At 44.0% G+C, this 25,915-nt stretch overlaps 2 protein-coding genes across 7 annotated transcripts in view; both read left to right on the top strand.

Annotated features, from left to right (window-relative positions):
• Positions 1 to 6,915, top strand: part of BPIFC (BPI fold containing family C) — a 30,520-nt gene extending 23,605 nt beyond the window's left edge. For 2 of the 3 annotated variants that reach the window (XM_073330109.1, XM_073330118.1), the window contains exons 12-16: positions 550 to 617; positions 2,219 to 2,261; positions 3,121 to 3,184; positions 5,019 to 5,095; positions 6,444 to 6,915. In XM_073330109.1, the coding sequence (XP_073186210.1) occupies positions 550 to 617; positions 2,219 to 2,261; positions 3,121 to 3,184; positions 5,019 to 5,095; positions 6,444 to 6,485 (294 nt within the window). In that variant the 3' untranslated portion in view covers positions 6,486 to 6,915. Of the gene's footprint in view, positions 1 to 549; positions 618 to 2,218; positions 2,262 to 3,120; positions 3,185 to 5,018; positions 5,096 to 6,413 lie in introns of all 3 variants that reach the window. The other variant, XM_073330128.1, reaches the window with a different exon arrangement.
• Positions 6,916 to 8,375: 1,460 nt separating this feature from the next.
• RTCB (RNA 2',3'-cyclic phosphate and 5'-OH ligase) lies at positions 8,376 to 24,599 on the top strand. Of its 4 annotated transcripts, none has more exons than XM_073324646.1 (12): positions 8,376 to 8,681; positions 11,063 to 11,141; positions 12,409 to 12,476; positions 14,080 to 14,179; positions 14,773 to 14,929; positions 15,413 to 15,569; positions 17,149 to 17,308; positions 18,049 to 18,224; positions 18,814 to 19,002; positions 20,267 to 20,377; positions 21,398 to 21,541; positions 22,394 to 22,474. In XM_073324646.1, exons 1-11 carry the CDS (start codon positions 8,589 to 8,591, stop codon positions 21,494 to 21,496), a joined length of 1,389 nt encoding a protein of 462 aa, XP_073180747.1. In that variant the 5' UTR covers positions 8,376 to 8,588; the 3' UTR covers positions 21,497 to 21,541; positions 22,394 to 22,474. The 4 variants fall into 4 exon arrangements, with proteins under 4 accessions (XP_073180747.1, XP_073180738.1, XP_073180758.1 ...); XM_073324637.1 differs by lacking the exon at positions 21,398 to 21,541 and adding an exon at positions 23,486 to 24,599 and having other exon boundaries at positions 8,380 to 8,681; positions 22,394 to 22,513; XM_073324657.1 differs by lacking the exons at positions 11,063 to 11,141; positions 21,398 to 21,541 and adding an exon at positions 23,486 to 24,599 and having other exon boundaries at positions 8,601 to 8,681; positions 22,394 to 22,513.
• The last annotated feature ends 1,316 nt before the right edge of the window (positions 24,600 to 25,915 follow it).

Genomic DNA, 25,915 nt, shown 5'->3' with positions numbered 1-25,915 from the left:
TGCCCTGCCAGAAACCAGGGCATTTGAAGGTCCTAGAGGTCAGTACCTGCAACACATAGGGGAAAATTTTGCCCTTAAATAAGCAAATTCCATTAACTTCAGCCAGGGGTTGAACATGAAAGTTTGGGGGCACAATCTGGCCTGTAGGGTATTGCTATTGGGAGGTGAGTTTTCTTAAAGAGGAATAAAAACCCAGATATATTACTACTTCAGTTATCTGAAGCTTAGTTCTCTAGAATTCCCTGTTATACAGCAATGGGTCATGTCCCCTGACATCTATTCATTACATTGAAAATGTCCTTGATTAATGAAAATCTCAGTTGTCCATACTTTTAATATTGCCAGTGACATTGAGATAATCAAGGCTGAACTGTACACAAACCCCAAATCAGGCAGAAAGTAGCACTGTATGAGACAGCTTCAGTATTTATCAAAGAAGGTGGAACTGTTGCATTTTAAATGATACACGGAGACTATATTTGTGTTTGAATCTAAGAAAGGACCCCATTCTATATGGATACAGTAACTCAAGACTCTTCTCTCCTGCAGATAGCGAACGCCAGTGCCAGTCTGACTATATTTGAACAGAAGCTGATTGGCTCATTATGTCTGAACAGGTAAACACATGACAGCTTGACCTGAGGCCATTCAGATGATCCCAGTATTAAAACACAACAGCCTTATTGTGTCAGCCTAGCTGTGGAGTTAGTCCAGCATAAGGAAAAGGCAGCCAATGCAATTTAACTTCTTTCTCACAAGGATAGGGACCCTGAGATGCTTTTGGCTACACTGCCCAAATCCTGTGGATGAAAGACAACCATATTTTGGGATCATTGAATCTTCTTCTGTTGCTTCATTCTGTACTTTTCTATAGAGGGCTTAGTAAAGGAAACTGTATTGGATTTATTAGTCTAAAATCTTTGACTGAGATTCTCTCCTATGCTTAGATCAACTCATCATCAGAGAAAGGCAGGGGCCATCAGGGAAGCTAATTATGATTCCCTGATTTGCTTGGTCATTCTGCACCAGTCCCAGCATAGGTTAGACCAGCCATGGGATTGCTCTAACTTATGCTAGCTGTCAACAGCCTCCCAGGGACTGTCTGCCAGCTGGAGATAGCTGGTGCACATTGTGCCCCAGTCACACATGTTCCCCACTCCTGGCATGCCCCATCTGCCAGGACTGGATAGGAAGGTAGCACAGGAGCCTAGTATGATGATTCTGCATCATTGAGAGCTCCCCCACATGGTGGGGCAGGATCCTCAACTGGCCTGATCCAGCTGCTTTCCAGTCCTTTTGTGCAACCAGAGCAGGGCAAAGGGGCCAGAACACAGGAAAGAGTTTGGGCTGGTCTATGTATATGCTACAGTGGTGATTCCAAGTGTTGGCATAATGACTCCCAGCTTGGTCAGAAAGCTGTCATCTGAGGTCATGACATTTCTTATAGAATTTAACTTTTCATTAAAAAAATAGAATCCAGATTTTCAAATATGTGTATCTAAAAGCATGGGTGATGGTCAAAACCGCCCACTTGACAGGATCAGACTCTGAATGCCAAGCACCCATTGGATTAGGTGGTAGGGTGATGGGAACCCGAGCTCACAAGAACCATGTCTAGGAAGACCGTAACAGGCAAGAAGAATTAGAGATGTCCAAACTCCAGAGACTCTCAGAAGGGAGTTCCCAAGGAGAGTAGTGGGGTGTCAGGAACCTAATGAGGAGGGTGATTAGGAAGTCCTCAGAATGGTTTACAGGGAGGAAGGTTGCAGTGGGTGAACCTCAGAAATCTTGCAAACTGAACTGAGCTTCTAAGTCATCACCATCAGTAACATTCTCCAAGTGGAATTTCACCTCCTAGCTCCTGTAGCACATTTCTCTCAGTAGGATCTGAGAGACAGGGGATCTTTGGTGCTTGACCTGGTGCAGTTAAATGTATGAATCAGTGAGACGTACACAACTAAACATAGAGGAAGAAGTGCACTCACAATCCTGGATAAACTTCTCCGAGGCCACCCTTCTGTGTACGTTCCAGGCAATGCCTTACAGAAACACTCCTGCTCTTTTCTGTGGAAGGTAGCATGTAGGATGCATTGCCATAAAGAAGTGTCTCGTCATGGGCATATCATAGGACCTGATGTCACTGAGGGTGACTATACATGACTAAAACAATGTGCCTTCGTCCTTTATAATGACTCCTCTTTTACTACTTTCCTTTCAGATTCCAGCTCTTCCTGGCCGACTCCAGGGCTGGGTTCTTTGAGGTAAGTTGATGGTTTCAGTGTCTAGGAAACAAGAGCCAAGAATCTCAGGGAAAATGTCAGTCTGAAGAGTAAGGAGCAGAATTTCCCTACACATATTTCTATATCATTAGACTTCATCCTTGGGTGGTTCTTTTCTCTCTTTCTGGAACTCTGTCTGTCCTTTCTGCTGTATATATATTTATTGCAGTACTTCTTCTCAGCAACTCTTCAGTGCTCCTAAAAATGAGATGTTTTCCAATCTCTCTTCTTTGTGTATCATGTTTCATCAGAGAGGCACTAAAATCATGACCGCGAAGCGTACAACAGTAATCTGCAATGCAGCAGTAGAAGGAACAGCATGTTGTAGGTTAGAACATGCACCCTAGAATGGCAGCGAGGCAGTGGTGGTGTGCAGGGACAAAGCACAGATTCTCATAATTAAGGTAGGGAGTGGGAGCCAATACTAGACACAAATGCCTGAAACACATAATAGGGGAAAACCCTGCCTCCCAGAGAGAGCAGTTTCATCCTGAGGATAAGTGATCAGCTCAAGGAAGCTGAGCAGAGGAGAATTAAAATCTCCCAGATACTGCTGTACGGTTAAAGATAAATTATCTCGCAAGTAAATGAAACTGATTATTTTAAATGAAAATATTGCAAGCATGGTAACAAGATCCAGATCCTCGTGTTCTGTATCTTTTACATCATCCCCAAGCCTCAAGAACCAAAGGTCGTTGTCACTTGTGGTTTTGTCTACCCAAGTGAGGTCTGGTCATGTGAGCAGGACTTTTCTTCTTAAAACTCCATCCAGGATTTAGTATGGAGCAGCTTCATAGATATCAGGAAGTGGGCCCTAAATCCATTTTCTCCCCCATGGCAGGTCTCACTTCTGGAGAATTTCCTGTCTTACGTTTTACGGAATGGAGTAATCCCAGCAGCCAATGGTAAGGATAGTGGCTAGTTCCTTTAATGGCCCTGATCTCTGTTAACAAAATAACACTTATATGGCTCCAGAAATTGGTAATATGATATGGGGCTTTTCCCCATTAGGGACCATTTCACATCAACTCAGATGAGAAATGACAAGATGTCATTACAATCAGCTGGTAGCCTATGTGAAATGAGTTGGGGGTATTAGCCAATTTCTAGGAGACAAGTAAACACATTCTCAGACTATCACTACAACTGGCACTAACTTGAAGTTTCATCAGAGAAACCAAGGACTGACTAGGCATAGAAATTATATAGGGCACTGGACTGGCACTCAGGAGACCTGGATTCTATTCTTAGCTCTGCCACTGCCCTGCTGGGTGACCTTGGTTAAATCACTCCCCTCTCTTTGCCTCAGTTTCCCCATTTGTAAAATGAGGGTAGTGATATTGACTTCATTAGTAAAGTGCTTTGAGTGCTATGGATGAAAAATGCTATACAAGAGTGTTGTTGTTGTTATGCTGAGAGATACAGGTGACTGCTTGGATCACAACCTCTTTTAGACTGGGTGTGAACGCACCCTTCAATTAATGTAACTCTCAGGATGAGTTAATCACAAACTCCTCACCTAAGACAAAAGAGGGTTGTGAACCTGGCCAGGAGTTTTCGAGTGGGTGAACGAGTTCTGCCCTCCCTCATATACACAAAATACTCGGCAAAACACAGAGGACAGACAGACAGAAGGAGCAGATGAAAACACAGTGCTTGACCCTAGAAGAAAGTTGGGAGGTGTTATGATCCTGTCTACAGTTTAGTATCCGTTACAAGAGTTTTTTGGGTCAAAGGTGCAGGATTAAAAGAATGCTCTTGGTGCTGTGAGACAAAGAAGGTGGTTCCTGCTATTTCCTTCTGCATTCAGAGACACAGCACTTTGTACAGTCTTTGTAAATGAACAAAGAATACCTACCATGAATTTCTGCTCTCTACTGGAACATCCCCAGAATCCCAAATTTTGACTAGCTGCTTGGATTGAAAAGGAGCAATATTATTATTATCTCTAGAGGTGGTCTCTACAAGTAACAGATGAGGCACACTGAAGGAGCTCTATGGGGAAATTCATGTCACTGCCCTGTGTGCTAACGTAGCCAGTCATTCTGAGTGAAAATAACCCCTATCCAGAGGACCAGCCCAAAGTCTATGCATCACTTTAGTCCCATTTAAGCCCGCAAAATAGAGGTGCATGGACCTCTTCACTAGGATGTATTTCACCCTTCTTGGACAGTGCAGACAAAAGAGAGGGGGTGTTGCTAGTGGTTGGAGCACAGGACTGTGTTCACAGTTCCTCTGCTAACACTAGGTGACTTAGGATAGGACACTTAGGAGAGCTAATGTGCTGAGCACTTCCTGCAAAGTGCTGAGGCAATGGGAGCGCATTCAAAAAAGAACTAGATAAGTTCATGGAGGATAGGTCCATCAATGGCTATTAGCCAAGATGGGCAGGGATGGTGTCCCTAGCCTGTTTGCCAGAAGCTGGGAATGGGCGACGCGGCATGGATCACTTGATGATTACCTGTTCTGTTCATTCCCTCTGAAGCACCTGGCATTGGCCACTGTCGGAAGACAGGATACTCGGCTAGATGGACCTTTGGTCTGACCCAGTATGGCCATTCTTCTGTTCTTGACCTCTCTTTGCCCCTTTGTAAATGGGGATCATACCTACCACCCAGGGGTGTTGTGAGGATTAATTCATTCATGTTTGTAAACACCTTGAGATCCTTGGAAAGGTGCTATAGAAGTGTAAGTTATAATTTTTAAGTATTATATATATTTTGTTTGTCTTTTTTTAAGTTAAACTGAAGAAGGGATTCCCTCTTCCTAACCTGGACCAAATTACCCTCCTCAGACCTGTTGTTAAAGTTAATAAGGTGAGAAACTGGCTTTCGTCTTAAAAAGAGTTACTCCTCTTTTGCTAGATTGTCAGCATATTAAACAATAAAAATCCTTGGTATAAGATGAGAAATTTCATACCACAAAAGTTTCAAATTTTTCTTTCTTTGAGGGAAAAAATAAAACTGAGCCAAATGTGCGGATATTCAGTGGCCAAATGCACTCAGTGGGTCAAATTCAAATGTGCTGAAAGTAAGAACAACCCCTTGCAAGTCAAAGGAGTTACACACCTTTTTACACCTTGTCTAAATTTGCCCCACCAAGTTAAATTCAAGTTTCCATCTTCTTAGTGCAACCCCATTGAGTTCAATAGGGTTGCTCAAACATAAATGAAACAGAATTTGGCCTTCCTCGTGTAGTGTGAATAACTGGAGCTTTACATATATAATAATAGTAATAATGATAAAGATGCAGGGCATTTCCTGAGGATTAATGAGCTCCGATGGGTATGTGTCTCAGTTGGTCATAAATCTCTCAAATATACCCTGTGCCTCAATGGTTCTTTCTGATATAATAATCAAATGGAAAAACAGAGGGCTATATTCTGCTACCATCGCTTGCTGCAGCCATATGTTGATGCAGCACGGGAACTTAGCCCTTAATTTGGATGCACAGGGCATTGCTAGAAACAGGAATCAATAATAAATTAATTGGTAGAAAATTAATGAGCCAATCAGATTGCTCCAATCATCTTCCAACTTTGCAGTCATTTTATAATCCAAACACTGTGCCCAGTTCTTTGGTTGGGGCTGAAGCACAACTCTAGAGAGGGAGTGCAAAGATAGTTTTAAGCCACTGTTGTGTTCCGTAGCCCTGGGACAGCTTTGTGGCAGGCCAGTCCCCTGACAGAAGTTGCAACTATCTGAAGGCTGCTCTAACTTGCACCAGCTGACAACAGCTCCAAGAGTGCCAATGCAGCAGCTAATGATAAGGTGTATGGAAGCCTCATTCACACCCTTTCCTCTCTAGTCACACTACATTGGTACCAAGAGTGGGGAGGTGGCACTGAAGCATCACTACACCATGTGTGTGTCAATGGAGGTTCCCTGTTAGCTGGAGTGATACTGTCATGGCTGGCTACATGAGCTTTAGGTGCAGCATCTGCTGGCAGTGTGGTGCAAAGCAGCAGACCCCTGAGGAGTTTATGGGTCTGTGTGTAGAAGTCTCTGTCCCTTTGTGAAGTTCTTGAGGTTGCTACTAGTAAGTCTCAGTTCTCTTCAGTAAAGATTCTCACCCTTAATCCCCAGGACAGAATTAAAACAGAAAATTCAGATGCTTAACTATCAATAATTTCAGGCACTTTTGTGAATGTTCTTCTCTCCTCAGGGTTATCTGCTGATTTCCACTGATGTTGACTACAAACTCTAAGGAAGGAGAGCACATTTGGATGATCAGGAAGTTCCCAACCAACAACATGACCCTGAAGGCTGAATACTGTCCCTTTGTTTTTAAACTTAAAAATTCTGCAAATGAGCAAAGTCTTCACTTCTGCTCTGATTTGGGCAAAAAGCCAAAAAGAAAGAGGGAATTGACCGCTGGAATATTTATAGCATGTATCCAGCAGAAAACCATGTAAAAACATATCACAGTGTGTGGTTTTGTGGTTAGGTAGGGGAAGCATTTGTTATTCAGGAGTTTGTAGGTGCTGCAAAAGTTACTGTTTTTAAAGGTTAAAGTCTCTCTGTTTAAGTAAAGCCTTTTCTATATACGGGAAGCTCAATATTCTTTAGGAAAAAGGATGTATGCCACCAAACTGCAAACACAGCTATCATCAGCAGCTGCTCTATTAATGGTCTTTGTTGTAGCATAAACATCTTATTCTGCTTCCAATGGAATGCATCTGTTGTGTTTAATATGAAGTGGGAGCTATCAAAAAGTGCTTCAAGCTGAAAACTCTCTTGGTGCCTATGAGGACTTAAATCTTCTGAGTTCTTTGTGAAAGGATTTCCTCAGAGTTTGATCAGGGGGATGAACAAAGTGCCAGGGCTCTTCTTAGTGGTATTTCAGGACAGGGAGTGCCCTGATGTCTTTCTAGTTATAATAAGTGGGTACCCAAGAAGCTCCAGAACTAAGAGCTGAAAAAGACCCACGAGTCTAGTTCATGCCCCGACAGTACAGAATTATTCTTTACACTTTCATTAGTACTGTATCCCTAAGTTTTAGATGTGCTAAGAAATGCAGCTACAACCACTTTTCTTGAAAAGAAAAGGAGTACTTGTGGCACCTTAGAGACTAACCAATTTATTTGAGCATAAGCTTTCGTGAGCTACAGCTCACTTCATCGGATGCCACAAGGTGGCACAAGTACTCCTTTTCTTTTTGCGAATACAGACTAACACGGCTGTTACTCTGAAACCTGTCACTTTTCTTGAGAAACTATTCCACAATCTCACTTTCCAGAAACCTTCAGGCAGAATTTTTTAATGATTCATTCAATTACTTCTAGTGATATCTACCTCCTCGTTCCACCTGGAAGAGTTCCTAGCTCCCCTTGGCAGTTTCACTCTTCAGCTTGCAGTGACAAAAAGGGGCTGTTGAAAGGGAAGGGGGAATAAAAACTTAAAATTAAAAAAAAGATTTTGAAAAATGAAACAAATGTCCAATTTCCAAAAAAAATCAGACTTGCCCTGCACACCCTATTTTCCAGCAGAGAAAAACAACAGCCACCGCCCTGTGTTTGACAAACCCCCATTTCTCAGCAGGAAATGTTTTGGGGGTGAAAGCTTTCCTCCAGCTGTGATTCATTGGGGCGCCCTAGCCAGCAGCTGATGTATTGGTTGCATTATCAGTGTCTGCTGGGTAGCAAGGCAGACTGCAGGGTGCTGAGGGGAGAAGCGTGGCCCAGGGAGAGCGGTAGTCTCGGGGGCTCTCGCTTTTGATCGCGCTGCAGAGCTCGTGTGAGGGGCTGGGCAAGCTCCAGGGGACAGTAGGAGCTCGGTCCCTACCGACCAGCAAGGGGTGGCCCACACAAGCGAACTGCCCCTCTCTGGGGCTGAATCCCGGGAGATCCCACCCCAGTGCCCCCGGCCCCCACCTTCCCTGCAGGGACCCGGCGGCTGCGGAACCCCCTGCCACTGCGCTCTGCACGAGCTCTGTGAGGGGGCCGGGGGCGCGCGCGCCTCCTCGCGCTGGGGTTGTGCCAGAACGCTCTCCTACCACGCGCCGCCCGTACACCACACCGCAGGGGGCGAGGCGACCCTCCCGACGGCTCAGCGCCCTGCTCGGCCGCTAGGGGGCGCCGCAGAGCACCGCAGGGCTGGCGTAATGTAACGCTCCAGACTGAACGGATGAAATCTGAGCCTCGGCGGGTCCCGTCCAACCTCCTCAGCTACTGCCCTCCCATTCGCTGGATTTTCGCCTTCTGAGAGAGCCTGGGCCTCGGCGGCCTCCGTTGCATCCTGGCCGGTGGCGCCGTGTGGGAGTGGGAGCCGCTGGGTGCGTGTGTGACACGGAGTCTACAGGGCCGCCGCCATGAGCCGCAGCTACAATGATGAGCTGCAGTATCTGGACAAGCTCGACAAGAACAGCTGGAGGATCAAGAAGGGCTTCGTGCCCAACATGAATGTGAGCTCGGGGCGGGGTGTCCTGGGCTCGCGCTCGGCAGTGGCCGACCGTTCAGCGCGCGCTCCCGCACGCGGAGCCCGAGGTGGGGGTTGGGCTGCCCCGAGACTCCCTCCCCGCCCTTCGCCCTGGGGCTGCTGGCGCCCCCGCGCTGGGAGGAGGAGCCCGCGGCGGTGCGTGGCCTGTTGCTGTCCGCGAGACCTTCGCGCGCCAGGCTCCTGCCCGGGGGGCTGCGGCCTGAGCCTGGGACCAGACCCAGGGGTAGGGCCGGGCGGGGCCCAAGGAGAGAAGCGGATCAGCGCCCCCAGGCAGGTGCTTTTGCGTCGGCTCAGGTCAAAGCGGGATCCGGGCGATGCCTTTGCCCAGCGGCTCTCGGGGAGGCTCCTTTGAAAATGTAACAAGTGGCTGGCGGTGGGGGTCTCTTGGAGGCAGGCACCACTCTTCCCCCGACCCCAGAGAGCTCTGGTGGAGCTGGGATTTATTTATTTTTTTACTTTTTTTATTTTTTTATTTTTGCATCCTAACGATTTCCTTAGAGCATGAATCTGGCAATGTTCAAATAAACTTCAGAGAAAACATCCTGGCGTGCAGGGCGTAATGCTCCAAGGTATAATTGTGTCTAATTCCAGAAGTACAAGTTAGGAGCCTAAGGTACACCCAGGCACCACCTGGGCCACATATGCACCACCTCTGTTCTCCCTAACATCTGTCTGATTTTAGGCTTTAATACTACAGGTGCTAATGCATGTCAGTAGTTTTGTGCCTAAGGCTATGTCTATACTACAGTCTATGGTTGCATAGGAGTACTTGTGGCACCTTAGAGACTAACCAATTTATTTGAGCATAAGCTTTCGTGAGCTACAGCTCACTTCATCGGATGCATACCGTGGAAACTGCAGCAGACATTATATACGCACAGAGATCATGAAACAATACCTCCTCCCACCCCACTCTCCTGCTGGTAATAGCTTATCTAAAGTGATCATCAAGTTGGGCCATTTCCAGCACAAATCCAGGTTTTCTCACCCTGCACCCCCCCACACACAAACTCACTCTCCTGCTGGTAATAGCTCATCCAAAGTGACCACTCTCCCTACAATGTGCATGGTAATCAAGGTGGGCCATGTCCAGCACAAATCCAGGCTCTCTCACCCCCCCGCCCTTTTTTTTCCCGGGGACACACACACACACACACACACAAACTCACTATTGCCAGCAGGAGAGTGAGTTTGTGTGTGTGTGTGTGTCCCCGGGGAAAAGGGAGAGGGGTGAGAGAGCCTGGATTTGTGCTGGACATGGCCCACCTTGATTATCATGCACATTGTGAAGAGATGTTTCAGAGTAACAGCCGTGTTAGTCTGTATTTGCCCATGCAGCAGTTTCCACGATATGCATCTGAGGAAGTGAGCTGTAGCTCACGAAAGCTTATGCTCTAATAAATTGGTTAGTCTCTAAGGTGCCACAAGTCCTCCTTTTCTTATTGTGAAGAGAGTTGTCACTTTGGATGGGCTATTACCAGCAGGAGAGTGAGTTTGTGTGTGGGGGGGTGGAGGGTGAGAAAACCTGGATTTGTGCTGGAAATGGCCCAACTTGATGATCACTTTAGATAAGCTATTACCAGCAGGAGAGTGGGGTGGGAGGAGGTATTGTTTCATGATCTCTGTGCGTATATAATGTCTGCTGCAGTTTCCACGGGATGCATCCGATGAAGTGAGCTGTAGCTCACGAAAGCTCATGCTCAAATAAATTGGTTAGTCTCTAAGGTGCCACAAGTACTCCTTTTCTTTTTGCGAATACAGACTAACACGGCTGTTACTCTGAAACCTATGGTTGCATAATTTATGTTGCTCAGGGTTGTGAAAAAAACACCCCCCGAGCAACATAAGTTACACCAAGTTATACTCGTTATACTCGTGTTATACTCGTGTGCACAGTGCTATGTCAACAGGAGAGTTTCTCCTGCTGACGTAGCTTCTGCCACTTATGCAGGTGGTTTTATTATAGGCATAGAGCATCTTCACGAGACATGCTGCAGTGGCACAGTTGTATTGGTACAGCTGCGCTGCTGCAGCACTGTACGTATAGACGTGGCCTAAGTGTTTGCAGGATTGAGCGTTTGGATTGTAAACTTCTTGGCTCAAGGCTTGTCTTTTGGAATATTTTAGCATGTCTTAAGCACTACCAGAAACCTAATCAAATAATATACTTCTAAATAAACAGTGGCAAGAAAATGACAAAAAAAAAATACACTTTGTAACCTATTATATACCATTAATCTTGGCAATTCTTGTTCTATAGTGTAGTTCTTCTTGTGGAAGTGAGTTTTTGTGAGACCAGTAATGATGCATTATTGTGTCTCTTCTCCTTCTTGTGTTTGCCTCTAGGTGGAAGGAGTGTTTTATGTAAATGAGCCGCTAGAGAAATTAATGTTTGAGGAGTTACGAAATGCCTGCAGAGGTGGCGGTAAGCACAGGAAGATCCCATTCTCATTTGTTTTCATTAAATTTCAAACACTTGCTTCCCTTATTTCACTTCTTTCACCCTTACCTCCTAAAAAAGCCTCCTACCCTGAATTAATGTGGCTTGCATACATCAAAGAAAACAATGAAAATGTGTAGTGAAGGCTACTCATATGTCCAGCCATGACATTATGCACTACCTGTGTGCTTAACAACACCGCTATCCTGAAAATAGCGCTGCTGAAATATGTTGGCTTGCCAGTCCTGGTGACTTAAGGGACTTAAGCAAGTTTAAAAAATAATTAATAAATTCCTGTGTTGATAAGAACTTTAAATAATTGAAAATTAAAAGGATTTTAAAATATACTGCACTTTTCATAATGTACATCCTTTTAGTTATTTTCTGCATTTCACTCAGATTGGGCTATGAAAATAGACTTGTCAGTTAATTTCTAGTTCTCATGTGACAGCACAATGCAGGAAGGAAATCTTAAATACATAATACAGAGGAGCTAAAACAACAAACATGGGGATATTTCTGTTTGATCTTAGGTTTTGTAACATCTTTATATATAAATACAAACTAAATTGACTTAGCACTGTCCTCTGAAGGCTTCTACCTTCATGATATTGGTACAGCATGGACATCAAGAGTGCAAGCTTCCTGACAGTGCTTCAGCCTTGACCTGGAAGGCGGCAGGGACCACAAAGTGGGAAGAAAAGAGAGTTCATTCTCCATACCCCAGTCAGTCCTTGGTTTATCTTTTGATATTTACCAACAAGAGTGCCAGCTGTAGAGGTGGTTTGTGTTATGTCAACACCTCTGTGCTCTGCACTGATGCCACAAGATTAATTTCACTGTAGCATGATCTATTGAAGGTTTTCAGAAATTAGCCCACCTTTTTTAATCTAGCATTTGTGGGAGCTCTGTTGTAGACCGAGAGCCAGCATTTTGACCTTCTTATACAGGTCTAGATTATATGGCAGTAAAAATGTAGACAGGTGGCCTATACCGGCACTTCGATGCTAGCAACAGTCGGAGCTGCACTGATACTGGAGCCACAGTGGGAGAATTTCAGAAACTCTTCAGTATTAATGGGGCTGTAGCTCCCCAAAGTGCCAGGTATTTTCCACCAGATTGAAATGACTTTTGGTCACTACTGATCTGCCTGGATTTTGAGTACCAACTTGAAAGGTGCTACCATATCAGTCATGATCAACGCTGTTCATTGGCAAGTCCCTTGGATAAACTTTCAGTTGTCTTCTTTCAGGTGCTGGTGGATTCTTGCCTGCCATGAAACAGATTGGGAATGTGGCTGCACTACCTGGCATTATTCATGTGAGTGACTGCTCTGAAGAATTGTTCTTTTTCTTCCCCTAGGACCTCACCAATCATCCATGAGTTCTTGAAAATAATCACAAATAGTTCTGAGATTGCTTCTGCTAGTTCCTTTAGTACGCTAGGGTGAATTTTGTCAGGCCCAACCAACTTGAATACATCTAAATTATCTAAATATCCTTTGACGTGTTCTTTCCTTGTTCTGGCTTGTGTCCCCCTCCCCCTTGTTGATATTGTGTTACGCATCTGGTCACAATTTTTTTTTGGTAAAGACGGAAGCATTAAAATGCCTCCACCTTCTTGGTGTCATCCGTTATTAGTTCTTCCTTCCCACTAAATAGCGGACCTACACTTTTCTTTGTCTTTATTTTGCTTCTAATACATTTAAGAAATTTCTATACGTGATAGGGTGTGTCACTTTTCAGGAAGCTGAGAGTAAAGTGTTTTTGTAGGGGGCGAGTTACTTCTCATTTTTCTTAACTGTCAATAAGCAACATGGTGGTTTCATTTTCAGTTGTTTTACATGGTGACTAAGCAAAAGCTCTAATTCATTTTTTTCAATAAAGTGCTGCCCTTGGGGCTATAAAAGGTCTAAAAGGTGATCTGTAAAGGAGAAGAATCGGGGATGTGGGTTGTTTTGTTTTTGTCTGTTTTGCAAACTGTTCTTTAAAATTGCTTTTCAGCTTGTCTTACCACAGAAATGTCACAAATATCTATTCTAGTCTTCTGTCTATGTTAGAGGGCTTCCTGGTTGCAAATCGAGCTTTCTTAGGACGGGAAAAGGTTGAATTCTTAATAAACGGCTTTTCTTCCCACTGTTTGTGTTTTAATAAGTGTTCAAAACGGTTTTAAACAGTCTGATTAAAAATCACAACCCTTATCAATTAATCAGGGTTCATTTTCTTGAAAGCTGTGAAGTCATTACTAATTCTCCATAAAGTCTTCTGGGACAGACAAGATCTGAATTTCTAGTGTTGGGGAGGAGAAAGGGCAGGCCTCTTCTAGCCATCATAAAATAAAGTATCTGCAAAAGGGCCTCTTTGTGTTACAGGTCATACTAACAAAAACTAGCTTAAACATCTACCTCTTGGGTCATTTTTGTTTGGGATGAAGCACTTACTTTGTGTGCAGTTATACAATTCAATATTGGAAAATGATGTCTGTTTCCTGCTTGCCTCTTACTTAATAGTTTTTTTTTTTTCCTTTCCTTTGTTTTGCAATCTGCTGGCATTTTGGGTGACTTTCTGCATGCTTGAACTTCCTTGCCTTTTATTGTGGGCTTGTCATTATTAAATCCAGTTTAATTGAATGAGGCAGATGTGCTATATCTGAGGCAGATGAGTCCTAATGATAAACTGCTTATCAGTTTAGATACCACAATTCAATTCAAAAGTTGTTTCCTGTGTCAGTGTGGAATGTGGGAACTCTGAATCCAGGTAGCTGACTGGTGTGTTGATCTGTAAACTGCCCCAGATACTGTTACTGGTTACTAGTCTTGGCGTAAGGTTTACATTGTGCCTGTCTATACGTGGAACAGGATTGTATATAATTTTAAAAGAAGTCTTTCCACTGCCCATTTGAAATCTGATGAACTTTCTTGCAGAGATCTATTGGGCTTCCTGATGTACATTCTGGCTATGGGTTTGCCATTGGTAACATGGCAGCATTTGACATGAGTGACCCAGAGGCAGTGGTGTCACCAGGTAAGAGTAACTTGAGTCTGATGTAATATACTTTGAGAAATATCTTTGGTGATTGGAAATTCTTTCTTGAAATAGCTGTTTGAGATCCCCACTCTTTTACAGTACAGAAGTAAAGTGAAATGTTTTTTATAGTGACCTGAAAAGTTTTTCTCTGTTGAGGTACCAGTTCATCCATCCTGAGTTCTGTTTTTTCTGCAGGAGTTGATTACAACCTAAACAGTGCAGGGAGCCTTGCTCTCTTCACGCTGTTTTGGGTGTCTGTTCCCAACTTCTGAAGAGAGAGCCCAGAACCCCTGAACTTGGTTTTGGCCAAATTTTACCCTATTTGGGGGGTTGCATTGTCAGCTTGCCAGGGGCCTACAGACTGCATGGAAATTCACTAAAATGGAGAAGATTGCAGCTGTCCTCTCATTTAATATGGTAGTAGGACTGATGAAGACTGCAGGCCCTAGTATACAAAACTTTCTCTGTCAGAAAGCACTTCAGCATTAAAGATAAACGTGCCCAAATGCTACAGCATAGCATTCTGTGGCCCACAACTGAGCAGCCCCATCTATTAACTTTGTGTGTGTTTTTGTTTTTTATACCTTCAGGTGGTGTCGGGTTTGACATCAACTGTGGTGTCCGATTGCTGCGTACGAACCTGGATGAAAGTGACGTCCAGCCCGTGAAGGAACAGCTCGCCCAGGCCATGTTTGACCATATTCCAGTTGGGGTGGGCTCCAAGGGTGTCATCCCCATGAATGCCAAGTAAGTAAATGACTGTGTGTGCACTTTTGGGGCATGGGCAGTGTCTGGCCTTTGTTTTGAGAAGGGATTTGCAGGTGGAAGGCTGGAAGGAGGTGGAAAGAAACTTCCTGGCCCATTCCTTGCCTCGACACATACAGCTAGAAATAATAGTACAAAGCCATCTAGGAGTCAGAGGATTAATTAAGTGTGCTTTGAGGGTTATCAGCTCTCATAATGGAGGGTTTCTTTAATTGTATAGATAGTGATGCTAAAATGTCAGCCCTTACCCTGATAGGGGGGAGGAGAAGCAATGAAGTTGCAAGTGGCTTTATTCACAAACTTTATCTTTGTGGAACAGGCTTTTTGGTTGGCAGCAAAGGGTTGAGTTGAACTCATGGGCTTTTCACCACTTCAGACATGGGTGTGAACCCTTGGGACACATGTGAGGTTAACTTTGTGCTAGTACTTATTTAAGAGTTCGAGGAAAGTGTCTTGATGTTGCAGGGACTTGGAGGAGGCCCTGGAGATGGGTGTGGACTGGTCTCTCCGGGAAGGCTATGCCTGGGCAGAGGACAAGGAGCACTGTGAGGAGTATGGAAGGATGCTGCAGGCTGATCCCAATAAGGTCTCCTCAAGAGCTAAGAAAAGAGGTTTGCCTCAGGTAAATGTTACCTGTAAGGTGGTTGTAAACACTTTGAGGTTTAAAACAACAACAAGAAAAAATTAGCTTCATTTCTATAACTCATGCCCTGTGTTCATATAGGTTTTGACTTGTCATGATTTGGGAGGAGTTATGATTTTGAATCCATTTTCTGACAGAGCTAGAATAGGGGAAAACAAATAACAGTTAGAACTGTGATTTAATTCTTACGTAGGTATAAAATTGGCTATAGAAAAAAATCCCAGTGAGTTGACCTCCCATCTGTTGCTAAACAGCTGGCCCTAACTGTTTGAATTCGTCACTACTAGCACTTGTCAACCTTTTAGGAATGGTAACTTCTCTAGATTTTTTTTTTTTGTTCTGGTTACATTGACTTAAATTGTCTGAGCCAACAATGTATTTATTAAAAAAACCTTTGAAGAACATGTCCTGTGACTTAATTGTAAAATTCTGGCCTGCCATGCAAGAGAACTGGATTTAACTTCCACTGCTGATAGCTCATTGCCTGGGTTGGTGTGCTGGCTAGAGCAGAGATCATACCATTACTATAATTTAAAGGCTTCTTCCTCCAGCTCTCGTGGGTATTATTAATGAGAATATATTGCAATTCCATAGCATTTTAACCTTTAAAGAATTTTGAAAACATTAACCTTCATATCTCTCCTGTGGAGCAGGTAATTATCTGTTTCTCACAGTTAAGTGAATTTCCCAAATGTACAGAGTTGGTGTCAAAACCATAATTAGAAGCTGGGTGATTCTGGCTCCTAGTCCTATGCTCAGACCACATCTCCATCATTGACTTCTCCAGGAATGAGGCTTTAAAAAAACCCACCTGTAGTTTTTACAAACTTTTTTGGTCATATCTACACTACCACTTATGTCAGCAAAATGTATGTTGCTCAGGGGTATGAAAAAAACAGCCCATACCGGCATAAGTGGTAGTGTGTACAGCACTATGTTGGTGTTAAAGGTTTTGCTGCCGACATAGCTACCGCCACTTGTTGGGGGTGGTTTAATTACGTTGATGGGAGAGCTCTCTCCCGTTGGCATAGCGCAGTTACATGAGAGATCTTACAGCGGCACAGCTGCATTGGTACAGCTGTGCCGCTGTAAACTCTCTAGTGTAGACATTGCCTCAGCCCTATTACTAAGCCCATGTAAAGGCTACTTCTCTTTACTATCTGTGTTTTAGAATCTATTCCTTCCTTTTAAGTATGCCTCTGTGTGTTTGCTGAAAGTGGCTGCACTACTGGCAGGTCCTGGTCCTTCTATTGAATCATATTCTCCTGCTACAACTATTTATTTTTGGACCATTTTTTTAAAAAATACGTATTTTGATCTTCTTACAAGTTTCAAGGGAGATAAACAAGATTATATCTGCACAGTCCTTTTGATAGCCGGGATTCAGGAATAGACTTCCACGTTCTAACCAATTCATACCTTCTAACCACATTCTATTACAATTCACCATATTGCACATAAACTCTTCATTCATAATACCTCCAAAGGAAAAAGCCATTCCTCTTTTTGACTGGTGTCTAATCACTAGATGGCTAAGATATCTTGTTGTAATTGGCAGCTGGGGACCCTGGGAGCAGGAAACCATTATGCTGAGATCCAGGTGGTGGATGACATTTATAATGAGTATGCTGCCAGGAAGATGGGCATTGATCACAAGGGACAGGTGTGTGTAATGATCCACAGCGGCAGCAGAGGCCTGGGCCATCAAGTAGCTACAGGTATATTTTGTGATAAGACTACTTTTTCAAGAGCTGAAGTAAGATAAAAAATCTCTTTGGAATAGTCTGCTGCTCACAATAAACCCTATTAACCAGTCAAGTTTATTAGCATATATTCAGTACTTATATTGTGCTTTAAAAACAATGAGTTAATCCTTAAACAGCCCTTATGAGATAGGTAATTCTCTACATTTGAGATTGTGGGGGAATGGGACAGATATCTAGATTGTGAGCCCTCTAGGGCAGAAGCTGTCTGTATTTGCTTAGTATGAGACTCTAATCCTTGGTTGGGATCCGTAGGCACTATTGCAATAGAAATAAGAGGAAAAGGAGAGAGGTGGTAACTTTCCAAAGATCACAGAAAAAGTCAGTGTTAGAGCTGTGGTTAGAACATCAGAGTTCCTGCACTGAGTGCTGTGCTCAGACCTCTAAACCATACTCCTAGGACTTTAACTGTACCTATTAGGTAGTTAAAACTTAAAACACATGCTCTAAGGAGCATGTCTTTTCTCCAGGCACCTAGTTCCATCACTTTCACTCTGAAGGTGGTACTGGGGGACCCTGTGTAGCAACAACTGAAGTAGTCATTCCACACGTTCACTTCTAATTTTAAGAGGAAGTTGAAGGTTCAACCACCTTCTGGTACCTCTGTGAGGGGAGCTGGGTTTTCTGCCTGTGAATCCAGAACTGAAGCCTTTCAAGGTAGAGGTGACAGGCTGGTTGTATTTGTTTTTCCCCAGATGCTTTAGTGGCTATGGAGAAAGCCATGAAACGGGACAAGATCATAGTTAATGATCGCCAGTTGGCATGCGCCAGAATTGCCTCCCCAGAGGGACAGGACTACCTAAAGGGAATGGCAGCGGCTGGGAACTATGCATGGGTCAACCGCTCTTCCATGACTTTCCTAACCAGACAGGTAGGAGCAGAACTGCTGTTCTGCTACAAGTATTCTGGTGCTTTTAAAGGTCTCTGGAACAAGGTAAAACATGTTGAGCCATGATGGTGAGCAGCTCCATGAAGCTTGTACTTTTCTGCTGCCTGTCCTATATCGACTTGTTGGTTTAAGAGAAGACTTCAGTCTCCAGGGCAATCAGTCCAATACCTTTTAGCAGCAGAAAAGTCTCACTGGGTTACATCTGGGCTACATCTAAAAGATGTAGAATAACATGTCTTAACATTTCTTCTTCTGCTAGGTTGAGAGGGTAAAATTTTCAGGAGTGCCAGTGCTCCATTTTCAAAAGCTAAATGCTGAGGTATCTTTTGTTACCCTCAAACTGGCAGAAGAGGAAATACTAAGGCATGTTTCACAGCTTTTTGACTGATTTCTGGTGTTCTAAGTCTTCCTGATTGATTTCTAATACTTTCAGAAGGATCCAAGCTGCCAGCGAACAGATAATCGGTCCAATTTGGTTGTAGAGTAAATTTTTTGCACAACTCGATTGACTTCAATGAAGTTGCATTCACTTATGTCAGGGCTACATTTACATCCAAACTTTCTCCCTTAGGCCTTTGCTAAAGTCTTCAACACAACCCCTGATGACCTAGATCTTCATGTGATCTATGATGTGTCTCATAATATCGCCAAAGTGGAGCAGCATGTGGTGGATGGAAAAGAGCGGACCCTGCTGGTGCACAGAAAGGGATCGACCAGGGCTTTCCCTCCTCATCATCCTCTCATTGCTGTCGATTACCAAGTACGGATAACTTCAGGGGGAAGTGGAAGCAGGGGAGGGGGTTTCAGATGAATAGGAAGGGTTTCTGTGTTACTAACAGAGGAAGACTTTAAATGTTGTTTCAGTTCACACAGGGTAGCAAATTAATTATATTGGAACATTTACCAGTGTCCGTCATTATCCTCAGGCTTGTATTGAAACTTTTGGACACTTCCGGATTCACCTTTCTTCCCCAGCCTACAATTGCCTGCGTGATCTTCTAGCTATCTGCCCTCTGTCCACTCCTTGGGTTGGGCAGACTATGGCTTGGGGGCCGCATCCAGCCCTTCAGATGTTTTAATCCAGCCCTTGAGCTGCCACTCCAGCCAGGGAGCGGGGTCAGGGGTTTGCCCTGCTCTGCACGTGCCATGGTCCCCACAGCTCCCGGAAGCAGCGGCATATGCCCCCTCTGGCTACCACGCATAGAGGCAGTTAGGGGGCTCCACATGCTGCTTCTGTACCAAGTGCAGCCCCCGCAGCTCCCATTGGGTGGTAACCAGGGCCAATGGGAGCTGCAGGGGCTGCGCCTGCAGATGGGGCAGCACGCAGAGTCGCCTGGCTGGGCCTCCATGTAGGAGTCGGAGGGGGGAGCTGCTGCTGCTTCCGGGAGCTGCTGCTGCTTCCAGGAGCTGCTTAAGGTAAGTGCTGCCTGGAGCCTGCACCCTGACACCTTCCCGCCCCCCTGCCCTAGCCCTGATCCGCGTCCCGCCCTCCAAATACCTCAGTCCCAGCCTGGAGCACCCTTCTGTACCCTCATCTCCAGTCCCACCAGAGAGCCTGCACCCCCAGCTGGAGCCCTCACCTCCCCCCCACACCCCAACCTCCCGTCCCAGCTCTGAGCCCCCTCCTACACCCTGATCTCCTCCATTCTGGCCCCACCCAAGAGCCTGCTGTCCAAGCCAGAGCCCTTACTCCCTCCCACACCCTAACCCCCAATTTCATGGCCCGCCATAAAATTTCCATACCCAGATGTGGCCCTCAGTCCAAAAAGTTTTCCCACCCATGTGTTAGGACAAACTGTGTCTATTTGCCTGGCCTCTTCATGATGAACATCTTTATACACTGCCTGCATTTTCCTGTCATCTAGTGACTCAGAACTCCTGGGTACACAGCCAGAGGCTTGCCAGAACTCCTTTATGGATATGTGATGGTGCCCTGGTCCCCCTTATTATTTATTGATCAAAACTATTTTAAATCTTGAGTGAATTTGATCTTAAATTGGGATTATTTTTGTTTGCACCCCTAGCTGACTGGACAGCCAGTACTGATTGGCGGAACAATGGGAACCTGCAGCTATGTTCTTACTGGTACCGAACAAGGCATGACCGAGACCTTTGGAACCACGTGCCATGGAGCTGTAAGTACAAAACACCATTAAAGAAGGGGTTGTGATGGGATATCCAAGAAACAGCTGCTCAAGGGGCAGCCAGTGTGCTGTTACACTTGTGAGTAGGGGAGATAAGATTCCCAGATCTCCAGCCTAGGGAGTGCTGCGAACGGTATGCCTCGTGCACTCTTGATGCCTCTTTCTCTGGCTAACACTAAACTTTGAATGGCTCTGGAGGGAGCTGTGCATGGCCTTCCTTGCTTACAGGAAGGATTGGTGTGGTGGACAGAGCTCCCCCCCCACCAAACACTAACCGCCCGAACGGGAATGAAAGTCTTGAGGATGCCCATGCAAAGCACTTCCCTTGGTAGAAGGAGGTGGTGCTCGGGCTTCTTTACCAGTGGAAATAAATAGTTGCAGCTTCCTTGCCCAGTTAATTCCCAGATTGGGAATACTGACTACGTAGCAGTTTGGGTGAAAAGAGAAACCTACAGGGATCCTAGATACCTTCATGCTGTGGATTGTTGTACATGTAGTGATTGTTAGAGGGCTTATTCCTTCACCCACTTACTTCCCTGGTCCTTCTCACATGAACAGAGAGCAACAATACCCAAAGTCCAAAGGTGCAAACAATTCGATGTTTATTGGGGTGAACTTCCAGCAGGCCTGATTCCAGTTTCCTTCCTTAGTATCCTCCTTCCCAGCTCTGACACCACAGAGCCTTACACCTGTGTCCCTGTTCCCATTCCTACCCTTAGCCAAACATGATTCCAACTTCCTTACTCCCATTCCCTGTTCCCATTTCCCCCTTTAGCAAAACATGATTCCAATTTTCTTACCCCCATTCCCTGTTCCCATCTCCCTTACCCACATGCCCATGCCCACCCCCACCCACACCCAGTCACTTCCTCATTGACTGCAGATTATATAGTAAAACTTGAGTTCTGCTTAGCTATATCTTAACCAATCATTTTCCTGAAATTTAACTAACCAATCCTAACATATTGTAACATGATTATGTAACCAATTATATCCCACTACCTTAATTAGTTTACACCCAGCAAAATTAATTATACAGCAGACAGGAACAATCACAGAACCAGACAGAGATTATACAGACAAACAATAGCAAAGTGGGAACTACAATGACAAGACAACACAGAAGCGAGGATTTCACATCCCAGCTATTGATAAGTGAGTTCTTGCCAGACAGGATGCTATCAAACTAAGTTTCCTTTTACATTTTCTAGGCACTTCCCTTTCTCTGGAGGTGATAGGCACTATCAGGACAGGATTATATTCCTAACAGCCGAATAGCACCTTATTTCAGTGTGACTAGTTTGGAATGTGAGGATGTGACTGTTTGCTTCCCAGCTTATGGCTGCCTCTACTGCTTAGCCAAAGGCCTTAGCCTAAGAACAGGGCCTCAGACTGTCACAGTAAGAGAAGGCCCTTACACCAGCAGACAGTGATTTTGATTCTTTCTTTTATACCTCTATCACTAGCCAAGTGATAAGAATACACCTAAATTCTTAGAGTATAGGCCTTTACAGACAGGCCTGAATATCTATATCCTAACAGTGATCCCTAACATTAGTGCTCTAGGATGTGCTATTGATTATGCAGGAACCCCAGCACACCAATGCATTTTAGTTCTGCCTCCTGTTTCTCAGCTCGCCTGAGGCACGTGATCTGTGCATCAAACTCCCCATTTTGCTACTTGGAATTTGTGTACAACACACACCTCCTACTAAATATTAATGTATGCTGACTTGTTAAAAGTCGCTTGCTCTGTAAAGCACCAGAGATACCCAGAAAGTCTTCCTTTTGGGTATTCTGTCCCATCAAGTCTCTGGTTAGTTTAAATGTAAAATATGTGCATGATCACTTCTGCAAATGCTGTCTTGCCTGGAATGAAACACCTAGATGTGTGATTTTTATTTATTTATTTATTTCCCCCCCACTGTCTGTCGGTCTTAGTAATGCAACTCTTACTCCTCGTGGTGATTACAAAACAAAGTGAAATAATCTAAATCTATTGCTTAGGGTCGTGCATTGTCCCGAGCCAAATCTCGACGAAATTTGGACTTCCAGGATGTGTTGGACAAGCTGGCTGACATGGGGATCGCCATCCGTGTTGCTTCCCCCAAGCTAGTCATGGAAGAAGTAAGTTTTAAATTTGTGACTGGGTGTGTACTCTGATAGATTTGTCCACTGGGGCATTAGAGGAGCAGCTCATGCATTCCTGATGGAAGCTGTTAAATTCTCCAAGTGTCACACTAAATATTTCCCCATGCTGTAGGAAGGGAATCTCCTCCTGGAAGTCTGGTTTTCTGGGGATAGGAATAATTTCTTTCCATTGTGCAAAGAGACTTGATATTGGTGCCATATAAGCCTTTTGGCCATATTCCTTGGGTTTCCACCCTTCTGTGATGTGCTTGCCAACTCTAACTACATCTTGCACTTCAGCTTCTAGAATTGGCAATATGCAGATATTGTTTTGCTTTTAGGATACCTAGAACTCTTGTATTTGCTTAGGCCAGGAGGAAGGACATTCTTCGTGGTTTTTTGTCCATGAACAATCTGCTTCTCAAAAATGGTTCACAGCTGTTGGTGTTTTTTGGTACCTCAAAGTTTTATTAAGGAAGGAGCATTTAATGTGTGTTGTTTTTAATGGGCTAGTGCTGTAACAACACATTCTCTGACATGAAGAGCCTGCATTCAAAACCAGCCCAATCTAGTCCTTTGCCCAAATGATGGCATCAGAGAAAACTCCATGGAGGTTTACTCTGATGATTCCAGGCACTAATAGGGCTGTGAAAGTTAACCTTTATAGGCTGCCTCTTTCTGGGAGGAAGTTGGAGTGGCTTGTTCCATGATGCAGGCACCCGGTGTTCTCTCTCCTGGTGCTGAGTCCCGTGTAGTGGCAAGTTCAGTTCCTGAATATCTTCAAAATAGCTTGATTTCCCCACCCCACACCGAATAAGACAGAAAATTGCTATGTCCTTCAAGTGGTTCAGTAATCTTTTAGCTGTGTCAAAATAACTAGTTCCTCCAATGAGTAAGTTCCCCTATTTTAACAGAGTTGAAGGGTAAAGCAAGAGGCATGTGTCTAATTTTGTGTCTCATTTTTTTCAGGCACCAGAATCCTATAAGAATGTGACAGATGTGGTTAACACCTGCCATGCTGCTGGCATCAGCAAGAAAGCTATTAAATTGAGACCTATCGCTGTTATTAAAGGCTAGGATGTAACTGAGACCATCCGAAACCACTGGCAAAGCAATGCCTTCCACAGAACTGACTAAAATCGTCATTGTCATCTTTCACACCTCTTGACTGCAGAGTGCTCAGAAAGTACACTCCCTATTTTGGAAATATGACTGGTCGAGGATGCTCTTGTTATTACCCAGAGTCTCAAAAGTAACATTTTTGTGGTACGGTGCCCTTTAGTATGCAGAAGGGGTAAACAAACCGATGCTGTTGCCTTTATGTATAATGATCCCACAAAAATGCATGAAATTCCATTAGCAGAACTGCAGACCTGGCTCAACCAGACTGTCGCTAATAAGCCTGCAGACTGCAGTACACCCTTCATCAGCCAGTTTAATATATAACTCTTGCCTAACTCAGTGTGCACCCAAGTGACTGGAGCCCCTGATGCCAGCTGAAGTCCTCTGGCAGGTCACATACAGAACTCCTGGCAGTGGGAAGATGCTCTGTTTGCAAACACTAGTCTATATTGTGTAGACATATGGTAGTGGTAGTTATGTAAAAAATGATGAGTAGGGAGTGGTCTTAACCCTAACAAAAAGCATGAAAGAGACTAGCCAGGGTTCAGACACAGCCCACATAATCAAAACATGGTCCTGGGGTGTGCTGACTCCTTTGATATTGACAGTTGTTCCACAAGGGCTGATGGGAATTCTAGTGCCATTGGGTATGTTGTTCGAAAGGTCAAATGTTACCTTGCACATCATATGACTTAACAACTGATAGATGTGCTTAGCATAAAACTTGAAAGGTCTGCACCTGTAATTGGATCTGCTGGTGCAGCTCTCTCCAATGGGTTTCTGTGTGGATGACTTAGTGGTTTGAGATGCAGGATCATGACTGAAGATAAGTATGATTTGAGACTGACAGATTAGCCCTTTATTTTTGTTTTACATTTAGTAGTTGGGAGGCAAATCACCAAAGTTGGTGAATTTCTGGGAACTTGGAACTTCTAAATAAAAACAGGAAAACACAAAATCACTGCAGTGTGTGTTGTGTCCTCATTGTGTTGCTGAAACAGCTGATTATTAAAAAGAAAAAAGTGCTTATACTGTGGTCTAGAAGTTACCAAGGTTTCAGATTATAGCCAAGATGGTGTGTCTGCATTTGGTCTATGAATTGTACAAATGTTTGCATTTAATAGCGCTGTTTGTTCCAAGAAATGCTAATATAGCAAATAAGTGCTTAACTTTAATGGAATTGTTGAACATTACACTTTTCTCAGAACCAGCTCTCCCTCCCCCCTCCCCCCCCCGCTTTTTTCCTGGGTGAAACTTGCTTGTAAATGTAAATGCAGACACTAGATGGCACTTGCATTAAAATAAAACCCTGAAGTTAGTGCATAAGTGCACAAATGCCTATAATAGGGGTTCAGAAACTAACTATCAGTAGAGGCTCCAACTTGGGCTTGTCTGATTATGTACTCATGAAAATGTTAATTCAAAGCAAGTGCCTCGCATGAAGCCTGTTGATGTCAGAATATGGAATGTGATTCAAATTAATAACCTAACATTAAGTTTTATTAGAATTTTAAGAGTTAGAACTTTATTTTTACAGGTAAAGAATCAGTCTGTGCTAGGAGACACTGGTATTACCACTTGTCACGCCTTATTTTGATGTCACTTCCCCCATTGTCTCCAGTGGAATCACTCCCAGTTCTCACCTACATAAGATCAAAATCAAGCTCACTGAATTTCAGTGCATGTTTTGCAGGCAGAATTAGACCCAAAGAGTCAGGAGCCACAACTTAAGTTGTGCTGCTCCCCATCCCCTGCTGTCGTGTGAGCTCCATGCAGCATACTTTGCACATGGCTGACGTAAATGTAATTTTTTTTCATTGCCATATTTCAAGGGACCTCTTAAAATATTTGTGCATGTTTCATTATTTGTGAAACCATCATGGTTTGAATATACATTTTTTTTCTGAACTTCCATTTTCCTGTGTTGCAAATTAAATTGAAATTAATGGTAGCTTTTGTTTAACCATCACTGTACATTCAAACAGGCAGAACTTTTATATACAAAAGATACATTCTGTTTTTTATGAGATTCTACTTGACCTTTTCCTTACAGTTAATTTTTGTGCATGAGGATTAATGGAACCTAGATCTGACGATTTTGTTAGCAGGTGCTGCCGTACCAGTACCAATGTGTTGGGAATTTTTGGTAAACTGTACAGAACTGTCTTTGTTAGTTTCTTGGCCAGGGAGGAGTAGAGTGTAAAAGAACTCAGATTTCTCCAGATACTACTATTGGCCAAAACAGTTTTAAAATAGGACAAATTTAGAGTTTAAAAC

This window comes from Lepidochelys kempii, chromosome 1 (assembly GCF_965140265.1).
Source record: "Lepidochelys kempii isolate rLepKem1 chromosome 1, rLepKem1.hap2, whole genome shotgun sequence".
Lineage (NCBI taxonomy): Eukaryota > Metazoa > Chordata > Testudines > Cheloniidae > Lepidochelys > Lepidochelys kempii.
This window is presented reverse-complemented; position numbering and strand designations above follow the sequence as displayed.